The 16,162-nt window shown below is 36.5% G+C and overlaps 1 protein-coding gene and 1 pseudogene across 1 annotated transcript in view; one reads left to right on the top strand and one right to left on the bottom strand.

The window, feature by feature from the left end:
- The window catches only part of ITFG1 (integrin alpha FG-GAP repeat containing 1), a 123,016-nt gene that overhangs the window by 85,307 nt on the left and 21,547 nt on the right, over nt 1–16,162 (top strand). The window contains exons 13-14 of the mRNA XM_019731862.2: nt 6,216–6,259; nt 12,289–12,367. Of these exons, the coding sequence (XP_019587421.1) occupies nt 6,216–6,259; nt 12,289–12,367 (123 nt within the window). The remainder of the gene's footprint in view (nt 1–6,215; nt 6,260–12,288; nt 12,368–16,162) is intronic.
- Nucleotides 9,094–10,808, bottom strand: LOC109447372 (protein farnesyltransferase/geranylgeranyltransferase type-1 subunit alpha; annotated as a pseudogene).

Here is a 16,162-nt window from a genome sequence, read left to right on the forward strand (position 1 = left end):
TTTTAAAAAATGGGTTATGGTGCAAGAAAAAGGCTGGAGGGGAACTTAAATATAATTGGGGACCAAATACTTATGTCAACATGTAAAGTCAGACAGAGGCATTCCATTTTCAAATAAGTGATGTTTTACATTTGTATAGCACCCTTATATAGTCAAAGTGCTTTACAATCATTATGACTTGGCAGCCATTCATCGATGTATTCCTCTTACTCTTGTCAGCTACATTTGGAGGTTCTGCATTCTAACTCTATTCTACTAGTACTTGACTCAAATTTCTAGCAAATACATATGAGCCTATATTTCCCTAGCACTTACAAAATGCTGGTAGTACTTTCACCGTTTACTTCACATAGGATAGGACCTTTCAAAAGATTTTATTTCCCTGCCTACTTCCAGATTTTGTTGAAATAATGTGGAAGTTTACTTCTGGATGGTTCATTTTGCTTTACCTTTTGTGTCCTCAATTCCACAAATCTTTTCTTAACAGTTCACAACCATTTCATCAGTGATTATTTAAACTTAACAATTTTTATCAGCTCTATTGCCACCATTTTACTTACATACCACGTCTTTCCTTGTCTTCAGTCTAATTTCTTTTGGTGGAGCACTTCCTCAAGTTCTTTTCAGAGAATTGTACAGAGATTAATATATTTTCAAAGTCGTGGTATGTCTGAAAATGTCTTTCGCTTGCCCTCACATATCAACACTGATTTTGCTAGCAGAGAATTTTATCAACGTTGCTCCATTTTTTCCTTGCAGATAGTATGGGAGTCTTTAAAATTGTCCCGTGTTCTTGCATGTTCTGTTTGGATGGGGGCCATTCATACGATGGCTCACTTTAGTCTTCTTTCTTTTAAGCTGTTGTTTTCTTCATGTGTCTGAGGATTTTTCTCTGCTTATATTTCTAAAAAGAATCAGTGTTGTAGATAATATGTGTGGCAATAGCACTTGTGTCACATACAATTCTGCACGACAGACGACTGCCAATGCTCCCTTCTCTCCTCCCTGGCAGGAGCTCCTTGGGGCTCACAAGCTGGGAGCTGACCAGAGGGGGAAGACGTGACAGTCACTGCTAAGGGACACTGCTAGAGTCCCTGACATCCCCACGCCTATGGCCTCGACCTGGGGGGGTCATCAGACTCTGAGTCTGAACAGACTTGTGCTTTCCAGTGGGAAGAAGAGCAGGGAGTGACAGAGGCAGAGCTCATATGATCACACTGCTTCACATATGTTACGAAAAATTATATACGTATAAAACATACACCTACCCCATTTCGTATTTAATGTGTGCACATGTAGAGAACAGGATCAAAATTACTTAAAAGAGGATTCACTTTTTACTTACATGTTTCTATATTTATAGTTTTTACAGTTAGCTTACGATTTTTTACCTAAAAAAATAGAGAATGAAATATTGATAATCAATAACAGATAAAAAACCATTTCCATAAGTTGTCTAAAATAATGTCTAAATGACCAGAATGGCTGGGAGGGAGGCCTTTATTTCGCACATGATATTTGATTTGGTATTTGCTTTGTATTCATGTGTCTTAAGCAAAAACTAAAGACATTTTCAGAAAATGAATATGAACAGTCATCCATAATCCAGGCAAGGATTTTTCATTTCTAAAACCATTTATACAGTATTGACCTTTCTAGCTTTGACTTTTTCTATTCATCCTTTTCCCAGCCTGCAAATTGGTTTGGTGTCACAGTATTTATGTGTGATTATTGCTAGTTTTGGGTTTTGTCCTTTGTGGGAAGTAGCTAACATAAACTGAATCTCAAAGCTAGAAGCCAAGGTTTTATACTTTAAATATCTTTAAGAATACATGGTCTGTAATGTATAGTTTTCACATGAAATATTAAGATCATAAGCATTGTCATTTTAAAGAAAACTTACGAATTGCACATCCCATCAGTCATGTTTTAAACTAATTTAATCTACTAATAACCAATAATTCACATAGCTCATTAAGTATTTTAATTACAGTTTTTCATTTAACTCTGTGACTAGCCTACAAGTATGTTCTTATTTTTCATAAATCTTTCTAAAACAACTTTGGTTTTTAAAGTCTAGGGGTATTAGAAAAATTTTTTTACAACTGTTTACTTGAAAGGGTATTATAACATGTTATAATAGATCTTTATAGAATTTTGTAATATGATTACAAATACTAACAATTACAAAACTTTATGAAAGCATTAAAAAATCCTTAAACTTCTAAAAATTAGAATATGGCTTAGCCAAGATCAACTAGTTAGTAGGAAAACATTGACACTTAAAATGAGAAACAGAGAGAGACTTATAAACCAAACAAACAAAAATAGCCGTTGCCTTCAAGAAGCTCACAGTGGTGAAAGAAAGAAAACAAAACCAAACAAAAAACAAAACCCACAAATACAGTACCCGTCCTGTTAAGTTTCCTTTTTCCATGACTGGCATTTATTATGTATTTTAGCACACCTGCTCAGTGGTTGTTACAGTTGCTTAAGAAAATTGTCACTTACAACCATATGCTTTTATAGAAGTAGTGTGACTGTCCCACATCTAGGAAATGAGCTTGGCTCTAGCAATAGTATGTTCTGCCTTGGCAGCTGGACTTGGAGCTGAGCTGTGCCCTACAGAACTAGACTGGAGGACGACTGCTTGGAGCCGATGGGGCCCTGTTCCCCAGTAAAATTTATTTTAAAAAAGAAGAAGAAGAAACAAGAAAAGTCCCTTTTCAGGAAACTTACATTCCATAATAAAAACAAATACTTTTAAAAAAAAGTTCTGCCTTGCAGCATTTAGTTGCGAGGGCTCAGTTTGTATCTGACAAAAGCACAAGGGATGGAATTTTTATTCTGATGGCACTGGAGAAACTACATTCTTGCACTGATTTAATAGACTCCTGGTATGTTTTTACCTGTCAGTAAGTTTGACCTTGTGGAGTCTTAAAATTGTAATTTCAGGGTGACATTTGTAAAAACGCCGTAAGAGTCTATCCTTCGACTTTTCTGTTTATGCAAGAGAATTTGAAAGCATTTTTTTATTGGTAAAGTTTTGGTTTGGTATTTACTTAGGTTTGTTTTCTGATTGAAAAGATTAAGGAAGCCTATTATATATTTTTTTTAAAAAAAGCCTATTTTCCTATTTGGAAAGTCTGGAAAAGTATTTTTTAAAATTCCCACTTCCAACCTCTATGAGCCCTCAGCATTCTCTGCTTACTTCTGCTAGTTCCTAAAGTTTCAAGCACGCCAAAGGAAGCTGCAACAATGAAAACTGATGCTTTTAAATCCTGAAATACATAAGTACAGAATCTGTAATCCATTTAAAATAACAACAGTAGCTGACATTTGTTATCATGGGTTAGGCCATCTCACAGGTGTTTTACATGGTTTTTCTTATATATGTATAACAGGACCTATATGTGGTCATTTTTAAATGAAAATACATGAGTATATAACTTTTATTAAAAATAATATATTCTTAACATACAAGGAGAAAGGGAAAGCAGAAAATTAGTGTACCAAGTAAATTATACTCTTGGCCGTGCTCTGCATATTTGACTTGAGAGAACATACATCATCCATGGGCCATCCAGCCCCATTCATTCAGACCCTGCCTGTTCAGGGCTCCCACTCTTCTAGGTAGTTTTATCACATGAGCAATCTTACACAAAGTGCCCCTTAAAACCAGACCTCTTCCCTCTGTGCTCGGTCAGAGTATTGAGCGCCTGAAACTGCCTACTAATAGTAAGACAGATCCCACTTTGGAATCATAGGCTTGGGGAGTTTTTAGAAAATTTGTAAGTTACTCTGTCCAGCCACATTATTTTAAAGATTTTTCGAAAACTAAAACAGAGAGAGGCCAAGTGGTTTGCCACTCCCACCTTGTGCATTGGCTCACGGGGCCGCAGGTGGCCCTACTCGGTGGTCTCCTGTACTGTATGGAGAGGATGCCAGAAAAGAGCTGAGCTTACGGTTTGTAGCCAGATCGTCACAGAGATATATTCTTGAGGAACACTCATGACCTGTAGATTTAGTTAATTAATCTGATATGAACAGAAACTGACAAAAAAAATAACAGAAGAACTATCACATATGTAAAATGCTACATTGTTTCTCAGCAGCATTTAATTCACGTCTTCCTTTCTTTTTCAAGAAGTTATATGTAATTTTAATAACTATGTTTAAACCGCACTGATGAGCCTATCACATTAATATACTGAAAAATATGAACAAAATGAGAATAAAAATGTTCCTTATATAACTGTACCTTTGTGGAAACCTAATGTTTTCCAGACCTTTTTTTTTTTTTACTTTATTAACGCAAGAGGAGAAGATAGTAAATATGTATGTGAGTGGGTGTGTCCCTTTTCTTTTTTGATGGAAAAACTAAAGGATGGGTGGGACTTAGTGATAAAGACAAATTGAAATGCAACATTTCACTCTTCTATAGTGTTCCTTAACAAAAGCAGTATAATTACTGGAATTAGCTAAAGACAGTTTTTCCTGCTTTATGTAAAAGATACATAGCTGGTAGAGCCCCAAAACCATGTAGACTACATCTGCCTTACCTGCCGCAGTAGCCAGGTACCTGTCACTGGAAAAAGGTCAGGTGGTTCTGTAAGTGAAATAATAATTCAAGGCTAAGAACAGGTTCACTTTTATAATAGTATTTGGGAGTTCTGAATTCCTAATTAAACAGTATTATCAAGCAGAATATTAATTAAGCTCAGGGGTTACTATTGTTCCTTCTTGAATCTGTGGTGCAAAAACCAAGGAAATGCATATTCTGTTTGTACTTTGTAGACATCTCTTTAAAAGGCACATACGAAGGGTGCCACAAAAACGTATACACATTATAAGCAAGGAAAAAACTGTATTAAATTTGTAATGCGCAATATATACTGATAACAAAAGATGAATACAAGTCGTGTGTACATTTTTTGGCAGCCCCGGTATATATGACATGTATGGTATGTACATACGTATGATGCAAAGCTTACATTCTAGTACAAGCACAGACTTGTGAGTAAATAATTACTGTTCAGCAAAATAGTGGTTTAAAGGAAGGTTTATGAAAATCATTTTGGCACAAGTGGCAAAGAAATACAAATGTCTGCCTAGAGGTGGGGAAAGAGGAACCAAAAAAATACTTTGAGAATAAATGAGTGAGAACCAGTCCCTGTGTGGGGGTAAGAAACATAAACATTGAAAACTGTTTCCAAGTGTAAAACATTTATGTCACTGTTTCCTCAAGTCTTATTTAATGTAAACATGAAATTAATTACATTAATGTATCAAGTATGAATGAACAGTTATCTTCTTTTGAGATGAAAGATGTCATCTCATTTCTTAGTGCCTTTGTACTTTGTATACCCTGCCTAAGTATATTTCTATTAGAACAACTGTCATTTTGTATTCATAGAATATAAGTAAATATAAGAACCCATTTTCCCATGGATATATTTGAACTAACAGATATTTATAACCATTATTGAAATAATTCATGCATACTGATTAGAATTGTCAGCTTTCTTTAATTTATAACATATACAGTATTTAATAGCACATAATGTCTGCTTTGTAAGAAAGCAGAAGTGGTAGTAATACAGTTACTTTTCAAAACTCATTTCTTACATAAAGGCTTCAGAAATTCTAATCTTTTCTTTTTGGGTGATTATAGAATAAATCTGTCATTAAATTATTTTTGTATATTTGCTCTAGACCCCTCAATGATTTTATAGTTATGTTCTCCATCATAGCTATTAAGCATGCCGAAAATCTCTGACCCAGAAACTTTGACTAGATAAATGGGAAAAGTATAAATTGAGATATAAAGTACTAAATGGTCTGTTTGTTTTTCTCAGTATACACTTTAAATGGTTTTCATTTGATACTAATGTCCGATTCTAAGTCATCCTTGGAATTTAGCTAACCAATTGGAAAATAAAACCAACAGTAGGTATAGCTTGATATAACCATGATTAATTATATCACTTACATATTTCACAAAATGGCAGTATATTCACTGCTTTATAAAGGCTTTTGAAACATTGGTATCAAGTGAACAGTAGAAATTTAATCTAAAGAAACTGAATTCATTTCTGCTTGTGATCATGATCCGATAGAGCATATTTATAGATTTTAGGTAAAACAATTAGTTTATTTTAAATATAAGCTTACATTACATCAATAATAATAGCCTTTTCTTTATTTTCCCACAGTTCTTAGTGGCCTCTGTTCTAATGACTGCCCTCGAAAGATAACAGTAAGTAAACTTAACTCTCAGTTGTAAATATTTCTGAGAAAATTCTCTGCATGATAGATACACACAAAATAGTTATCAGATTACAATCAAATTGATATTGCTCTTTAGAAGTGAGTCAAGTATCCGTAAGTGCTCAAAAAGAAGTTTCCGGAGAATAAAGTACCTTTCCTAAAAAATTTCTCACCTCAAGGTTCTGAACCTCATTTATGAAGCCTTTTCTGACATCCTAGGGAGAATGACCACCGCTCCCATTATTTCTGTGCATACTACTCCCATTTGGGCATATATAATACTTGATCACACTTACCTGGTTTAATTTTAATGCCTCTCCACACTAAAATGTAACACCTTGAGGTCAAGAACCGTGTCATCTTTGTATACTTGGTACATGGCACAGGGCCAAGCTTATGGTACCCAGTTAATGAATTTTTTTGGTATAACATTAATATTGACTTGCCGTCTAAGGGAATGTTTCAGTAAAATAACAAAATGTGAAAATAATTAGGCTTAGTTTTTGAAATTGCCAGTTCATGTATCTTGTAAGAACATTACATTATACTTGAAAGTAAGTGTGTATGTGTGTGTGTGTAACCCTTGTTTTATAAGGAATTAACCCCTATTTAAAGAAGAGGAAACTGAGGCTCAGAGAAATGAAATTGTCCAAAGTCCTAGCTATGAAGTGGTGGAACAGAACACAAAGCTAGAGGTTCTGATTCTGGTCTCATGTTTTTACTACCCCATTAAGCACTGCATTGCCAACATCTTAAGTGTGGTTAGAAAACTTTCCACGTTTGAGACACGTGGAAAGAGACCCTGAGCCAGAGAGCCGCATGCAGAGCTTCCGTCTAGACTCACTGTGAGAGACACCTCTGACACAGTGAGGAAAGCAGGATTCGCGGGAGGAGAAGGCAGTCTGTGATGTGTGCGGAGCTGTGAGGCTAGGACGGTCCTTGGGAGATGGCTCAAGTTGAGGAGAGGGGCCAGGCCTTTGGACACCGGGGTCAACCAGACGTTGCATCAGGCAGCCCGCAGGAAGGGGTTATACTTTGTATGAGCCAGCTCCCTCTGAGAACAATTTATATGTAAGAGCCCGGCTGTGAGCTAGCAGCCACTTAGGGACTGAGTGTCTCAGTCCTGAAGGGACAGTCTGGACAGGGCATCCTGTATCTGCTGTGAAAGTACGTGAGTGCCGGCTCAAACCCATCTGCCTTCCTGTCATTAGGAAAGTGTAGTGGGTGGGGGGGGCGGGGGGGCGGGGGGTGGGGGGAAGGCCATATTGGAACTTACGTGTAGATGGGATTAATCAGAGGCTGAAGATGAACTTGGTTGTGTGGGTTTCGTCTACCTAGTTTTTGAACTCTTCAGACCCTTTGTTCCTCTTCTTTTCCCTTACTGAGATTTCATTACTAAAAATAACTATTTAGCCAAAATAAAAAGGAAATGTTGCATACATAGTGAGCACTTACTGTGTACCAGGCACTGTTCTAAATATTTTACACATACTTGCTCAATCTTCACAGCAGTCCTCTGAGGAACGTACTATGATTACCTCTAATTTAAGATGAGGAGGCTGAAACAGAGAGAAATTAAATAATTTGCCCAAGGTCAAGTAGAAAAGGAGAAATTTGAACCCAGATTGTCTGACTCTAAATATTACATTCTTATTTTCTGAATTGGGAAAGCTAATACCTAAAATATTCTCATGACATAAAATGTATGGAATAACTCATAGGTCTTACATTATCGCATTAGTCAGCTTGGGCTACCATGACAAAATACAACAGAAAGGTATTTTCTCCCAGTTCTGGGAGCCGGAAGTGAGAAATCAGGGTGACAGTATGGGCAGGTTCTGCTGAGGGCTGTCATCCTGGCTTGCCCAGGCCCACGTGCTGGCTGAGAGCTCACAGGGCCCTTCCCAGGTTCCTGTGCACCGAGGGAGAGAAGGCAAGCTCTCCAGGCGCCTTCTTATCAGGACCCTGCGGCCATCATGACGGCCCCACCCTCGTGACCTTGCTAACCCTAATTGCCTTCCAAATACCATCACATTGGGGGTTGGGGCTTCAACATAGGAATTTTGGGGAGCCACAAACACTGAGTCTATAACAGAAAAGTAAACTATTTCAGAAAAGTTTGAGAAAGAATTTATATGAAACTTTCACAAATACGTTGTCATCATCACTGATTAATATTCCATAATTTCAGCTCCTGGCATATTATCAGCTTTTCAGGTCTCACGTAAAGGAATTTCAAATGTGTGCATAAATACTTCAATGAACTAGAGGAATTAACTGCTTCAGAAATTCTTAATCCTTGTAAATTGAATTTTTTTCGGCTACATCCACAAGTTGATTACAAAACCATTCTTTTGGCATTAGTGGGTCGCAGTGATAGCGAGACACAGTGAGTGAGGCATGGCAGCTCTGATGTAGCCATTGCATTCCCTGCTCCCTGGCCTGGAATTCAGGGCACCGCACATCCATGACATACAAGTTACCTGCAGTCACTAATGCTGCAAAGCCGGATGGATCTACGGTTCAGGGCGGCGTTGATGCTAAGGGATTAGAGCCAATGTTGACAAAGCTACAGAAGTTCCTTTATGGACTGTTTCCTCTCCCTCGCACTGGATGACTTTGCTTTAAAAGAATCAAATGACTCCAGCAGGCTCCACAGCAGCAGCACCCAAGGAGCATCGCGCTTAATTCTTGTTAAAAAGCAACACCTGGGCAGAGTGTTTGCACCACAGGCAAAGGGAATGATCACTTTAGTTTTAAACTCCTGCATTAGAATCTCCTAAAAAAAACTACAAGCACTCCATCAGGTGTTTCTAGATGCTGTTATTGCTGCACACTTGTTGGTGGGTCACTTTCTGTGCTGTGTTTGCTTTGAAGGGACCTTCAAAGCTCCAATATTCGTTTCTTCTGATGTCCTTTTCCCTGGCTAGTATTTCACATAACTCTAATGCTTTATGAAGAATGCCCTTCTTGTCGCGTTAGCTTCCTAGCATATCTTCATGGATCTCCACAAGAAAGCCAGTTAGGTCGGGGGGACTGTGACCTGGCCATACATCAAGTAATTGACTTAACAGACTGGGCTATGTGGCAAAACCACCAGGCTGCAAAATCCCTTTCAAATGGTTCCAATGACTTTCATTCTCTGGTACTAGTTTGATCGTTCCCAGAGTGCACTGCACTTCTCTCTCCAGTAGAGCAGCCAGTGGTGTTAGAGATCTGATGCAGGGTCTTTGGTTCCAGACGGTTATTTCTCACATCCTCTTTAAGAAGTTGGTCTACAGACATACTGCAGCTCATTATCCCAAAGTTTAAATTCCTGAATAACCCACTGTCGCTGTTGCCAGGCATGATAATTCCTTGCATCCTGATTAATAACATCAACAGTAAACTCAAGCTCCTGAGCTGGATGTTTTAGCCATTCCACTAATACTCGCCTATGATGCCAAATTTCATCGTTTGGGGGCTGTCGTTCAATTATTGCACCGATGCAGTTCTTTTCCTCATGTAGAACCTTTGGAAGTGACTTTAAGAGGACTCTTAAAATAAGTCTATTTTGATATTAGTGTGGCCACTCCAGCCCTCACTTGGTTGCTGTTTACATGGTATATCTTTACCATGCTTTTACTTGCAACCTATTTGTTGTTTCTGAATTTAAAATGTATATTTTATAGACAGCATACACTTGGATCATATTGTTCTATCTATTCTGCTAATCCCTGCCTTTTGATAGGAATGTTTAATCCATTCACATTTCATGTAATTGCTGATAAGGTAGGATTTCGGTCTGCTGTTTTCCTATTTTTTTCTGTGTCTTATGTCTTCTCTCTTTCTCTGTTCCACTGTTACTGCTTTCTTTTGTTACATGTTTTCTAGGATATGATTTTAATGTCCTTGTTTCTAATACTCTATGTTTAAGTTATTTTCTTACTTGTTTCTCTCAGAATTAGTTTCCGTCTTAACTTAGAAACAATCTAGTTCAGATTTATACCAACTTAGTTTCAATAGCATAAACACGCTTCGCTTCAGTGTCCCTCAGTCTACTCCCCCTCCTTTGCGCTCCTATTGTCGTACAGATTACATCTTCATGCCTATGGGCCCGACAACATGGTTTCTAATTACTGCAGGAGTGTTTTAAATTAGGAGAAAAGAGCTATAAACCGAAATACATTTCTACTTTCTATTTATCTACAGTTACCGTTACTGGTACTTTTTATATGAGTTACTGTCCAGTGTACTTTCAGTTCAGCCAGAACAACTCCCTTTAGTATTTCCTGTTAGTCAGGTGTGTTAATAACAAATTCTCTCCGTTTTTATCTTGTAGTATGTTAATTTCCCTTTTATGAAGGATAATTTTGCTGGAGTTTAGACTTCTTAGTTGATAGCCTTTTTCTTTCAACACTTTGAATATATCATCCTACTGTCTTCTGGCCTCCTGGGTTTCTGAAGAGAAATCAGTTTTGAATCGTATTGAGGATCCCTTGTAAGTAATGAGTTACTTACCTGTTGCTGCATTTAAAATTCTCTTTGGCTTCCCACATGTTGACTATGATGTATTTGGTGGAATTTGACTATTATGTATGTTGGTGTGGATCTTTTCAACTTTGTCCTACTTGCAATTTGTTGAGCTTTTGGATGTGCCGATTAATGTAGTTAATTAAATTTCAGTATTTCCACCATTTCTGCTTTACATTTCTTTCTGCCACGGTCTCTTCTCTCCTCTGGGACTCCAGTTATTGTTGGTATTCTTAATGGTGCGCCATGTGTCTCTCAGGCTCAGTTATTTTCTTTATGGTCTTCACTTTTGTGTTTCTCAGACTAGATTGTCTGAATTGACAAATCTTCAATTTTACTGATTTTCCCCTCTACCAATCCACATCTGCCGTTGAGTCGCTCTAGTGAATTTTTACCTTGTTATCGTTCTCTAGGAGTTGGGTGTTTTTGTGTGTGTGGTTTCCGTCTCTTTATTGATCCTCTATTTTGGTGAGACATTGTCCTCATAATTTCCTTCAGTTCTTCACACATCACATCCTTTAGTCCTTTGAACATATTTATAACAGCTGATTTAAAGTCTCTTCCTACTAAGTCAAACATCTAGGGTTTCTTGGGGGCAATTTCTATTGACTACTTTTTTTCCTTTGTGTACCCATGCTTTCCTGTTCGTGAGTGTCCTCATTTTTTGTTGAAAACTGGGCATTTTAAATAATGTCTTAACCCTGGAAGTCACTCTCCCTGGTTTGTTGTTGCTGTTTGTTGTTACTGCTGCTGTTTGGTCTGATTGTGTAAAGTGTGTTGAGTGGAGCCATTGAAGTCTCTACTCAGCTTAATGGTCAGTGATGACTGAAGAGAGGTTTCCTTAGAGAGATTAGGTGAGAGAGTAGCGCCTTCTCAGGTGCCTTGTCTGAAAGCAAGTGTTACACCTGTGGGACCATCTAGAGTCCCAGGAACATGACAGAGCTTTTCAAAGCCTCCCTGGGAACATCTCATTCGCATTTTTCCTTTTAAGATTTGGTCAACCTCTCATTGGCCCAAACTGATAGCACTGCCTTAGGCGGCTTCAATATAAACAATTGCTAATAATTGTTTTTAACAAACATTCCAGTTTGATAGGACTGTTGACCCAGAGCAAGCTCTCAGCCTGGCGAAATACACACCGACAATGGAGTTTTTCAGGGAGCTGCCAGACAGCGCAGGGTGACCGTTCCCTGGGGAAAGCTGCTTAAAGTAGTCACCCTGCATAATAGACAATATTAGATCATAGAAATACCCAATAAAATTAATACTGTATACATGCAACTATCAAATCACTTAAAGTATTAAGAATTTTCTGCTATTAATAACACAGGTTTTCTTTTAAATAGATATCACAGGTTATCTATTTATGGAAATATTCTCTACATAACTGCCATCTATGTAAGAATTGTGTGTAAAAAGGTTTTACTTTATTTGTAGTAGATTTGCCTGAAACTTCAAATGATTCATTTACTTTCCAAGGATTAACTATTCCTTTTTTTATTGCAGCCCTTTGGAGTAAATCAGCCTGGACCTTATATCATGTATACAACTGTAGATGCAAATGGATATCTGAAAAATGGTTCAGGTAAGACTAGATACAATGTTCACAATGCATAAAAACACCTTTAATCAATATATTGGCAAGGATTAACTAGATGACAAAAATAATCATGTTTCACACCCTTTATAAAATCTTCACTTTTTATACTTAGTCTTCTCGTAGACTTAACATCAGTAGATTACAAAATGTCCTCTCATTACAAATATATTAACATTAATTCCTCATATATCCCTATTGTGATGAAATCAAATCATTATCCTTACCTTTCAGTTGAAATAACAGAAAGACTGAGAGAAATTACTTGAGTTATTTTAATCAAAGTATAAAGTTGTAAATTAGTTATAACAAAACTCAGGAGAAGTAAAAATTAGGAATTCAATCTACAACCTAAATAATCCTAGTTTTTTCATGTGTGGAATAGAGGCTGGAATATTACATAGAGGTTGTTTTGATATATGATTATAAAGAAAAAATCTTATTTGACTAAATAATAAAGGGATAGGTTTTGATTTGCTATACAATTTATCAAAAATACTACTTTTACACTTAAGTGTAGAAAATATTTTTCAATTCTGTGATTGTTGACTCAATCAAAAAAGTATATTTATTGAACCTCTGCTGCCAGCCAGGCACTGGTACCTGGGAGGGTATCTTACTAGAGGCCAAAAACCCATTCAGCAATATTCACTACCCACTGAATAGGAGAGTATTTCCTCAGCATGATTTCTTTTTAATCTACCCCAAAACAATAATGGAACATTGGGTTTATTCTTACTAAATTAAATATTTACTTCTTCCGTGGATTGGAAGGTAATTTGTAAGGAATAAAAGCAAAGGAAAAAATATCTACAAAAAAGATAACTGCAGTCGAATGCATAAATCAAATGAATGCATAAATTTTCATGGCAGAAAAATCATGAACAAAAATAAAAGGCAGGAGCAAACTGGGAAAACCTAAATGCCCAACAATAGAGAAATAATAAATTATGCCATTTTATAATAATTTTCAGCCTAGAAAATATTTTTAAATTATTTTTGATGAACAGATGCTTATGGTATAACATTTGGGAAGGAGGCACATCTGCAGGTATAATCCATACTGTGTGTATGTGTCTTTAAGTGTACCTACATGTAGGAAAAATGTGAACACACGTGACATAGAAGTGTTACCATGATTATCTCTTGGTTGTGGGATTTTCTTTTTTATATATTTTTTTGCATTTTAGTTGACTACACTGATCACATGTTGCTTTTAGTTTAAGAAATAAATTAGTAGGGGTGGCCAGTGTGCTCAGTTGGTTAGAGTGTGGTGCTGGTAGCACCAAGTGTACCAGTTCAATCTCCGCATGGGCCACTGTGAGCTGCGCCCTCCTTAAAAAAAAAAAGAAAAAAATTCCTCAAGAAATAAATTAGTAATGAATTAATATTTTTAAAATATTTCAAACATGCTGTATTTCATGCACAAATACATGTTCTAAATAGGAAAGTGGCACTTCATTTAATTGATTTAAGAAGTACTAGCATGAGAACCTGCCCCAAATTTTGAAGGAGGAGCCTTCTCAGTTTAAATGTTAAGCATGTTGACATCTACAGAAACATTACTTGGTTAAGCCATCCCTCCCACCCACCAAGCCCCACCAGTAGAGAGCGTTCCACTCTAGGAAGAAAGTGACCATGTACATGTGCTTCAGACGCTGAAACCCTGCTTTTCTCATAGAGCAGCCCCGGGTCAGTACTCACAGGTATTAATGAATCAATGTAGTGGCTTATGATGAGGACTTTTTACTTAACAGAGTAAAAGGGAACAATAGAAAATATCAGAATACACCACAGATAGGAACATTAAGTATTGTTTCATGAAAGTTTTATTGTAGGGGTTTGTGTGTGTGTATGTGTTCTTACTGGGAGATGACATAAAATGTAGTTTTTATTGTGGGCTGTGGTCAAAAAAGTTTGAAAGCCACTTCCTACCAGAGATAATAATATTCCTTAGTGTTATTCAAACAAGTTCTGGCCTAATTATCCTTTTGCTTATTGGTAGCTCTTATCATTATTAACAAATACTCTAGGGGTCTTACTCCACTTCCTAGCAAAGCCTGAAATAGCCAACTGTTATTGGAGTGTCACATTACAGAGGGATCATTAATTTTCTAAATAACCAATAATTCCTTTGACCGATCAAAAAAATAATTATTTCCCTTTAGCCTTCTAAGGTTACTATGTGTTAACATATCTGAGAAAAACATAAGTAACCCTTAATTGCTATGCACCCTTCATCACGTGCCTCAAATATAAGAGCAGTTAAAATGTATGGCAGACTGAAAAGACTGCATGTCCAAGGGCAAAGAAGCATTTGGGTTGAGGTATAACAAAATTCATATTGTTAGTAAATATTATTGAGAAAAATTATTTGCTGTCACACATAAGAACATTTTTTATAATTATAACCTTTTCAGAGTTCTCCATTTTAATCAGTAATTGTCCATTACATCTTCCAATGTCAAAAAACATTTTATTCTTTATGGTCATTTCTCACATACATATTTTCTGAAATTACCTTCAAAGTATAGTCATGTTCCATTTAGCCACATGTAATTATCCATAAAAAAATGTTTTCAGTCCTGAATCGCTTTATTTTTAACTATTTATCACACTTTAAATTGTCATACGCATAGTTCACCCAAAAATGTTAGCTTGAGCAATGATTAATCAGGCATATATTTGTGTCAAAAATCATAAATTGATAACAAAAGAAAGTGGAAAGAATTGTTATGCCCTCCCAGAATATCCATGACACTTTTGTCTCTGAAAGAATGAATTCTTGCAAGAGGAATCATTTCTTTACCTTAATCTCACAATAACTAAAGATCTGAGAAAACAGCCTAGTCGGCAGATGTAAGGGTGGAGTCGGGGCTTAGCTGGTGATGGTGATTTTTTTTCCTCACTAAAATGAAAGGGAGAAAGGGAAGGAAGAGGGGAAGATATGGAATAGCTCAGCAGTGACTGATATATCCTCTTGATATAATTAACAAAAATTGAATGATTGAGTGAATGAATTGCAAGTTATACAGAGAAAGTGAGAAACAATAAGAAAGTCTGCAAATCATTCAGCTGTTCAGCAATTAGAAACCCCATCTGTGCAGATGCAAATGAGTCAAAGTCATATTCTTGAAAATCAAAAGAAAGAAAATTAGAAATTGTAATGCCACCAAAAATAAAAGATTTGCTTCATGAAATTCTATTTACAAACTGATTTCTAGTATAATATAGGATCTAGTCAATATAGATCCTAATTCTGAAGGAAAAACTGCTACATAAAAGCTTTGGGAACAAAAAGTGGGAGAAAGAATACAATTTGTCTATTCTATGGTCTTTGCTAACAAATGTTTTGTCATCCCACAAGTTGTCATAAATAATTCAACAGGCCCTGTCTACTGTACAAGTATATTTGGTACAAAGGAATTTGATTAAAATCTCGTTCGTCACTCAGTAATACCACTAATGTATTCCTTCTCAACCCTTAGTCCTACTGAAGGACTTAACTGTTTTCAGTATCCATGTTTTCCTCTAACTTCAGTTGTGTATCACACAAACCATAGAAAACTACTGTGTGCTACAGTGAAGGTTGAAATTCACAAATGTATTATGCATGCAATGCCTGTAACATAGGAAGTACTCAGTACACGCTGAACATGTGCAAGAATGAAGTAAAATTCCTAAGATGATTTTGTCATGCATATGTAAATAAAGTATTGCCAGTACAAGGAACTATTTACTGTAAGTTGAGTCTAAAATTGAAATAGAATAGTATTTGGAAAA

The sequence above is a fragment of the Rhinolophus sinicus genome, linkage group LG11, assembly GCF_036562045.2.
Source record: "Rhinolophus sinicus isolate RSC01 linkage group LG11, ASM3656204v1, whole genome shotgun sequence".
Lineage (NCBI taxonomy): Eukaryota > Metazoa > Chordata > Mammalia > Chiroptera > Rhinolophidae > Rhinolophus > Rhinolophus sinicus.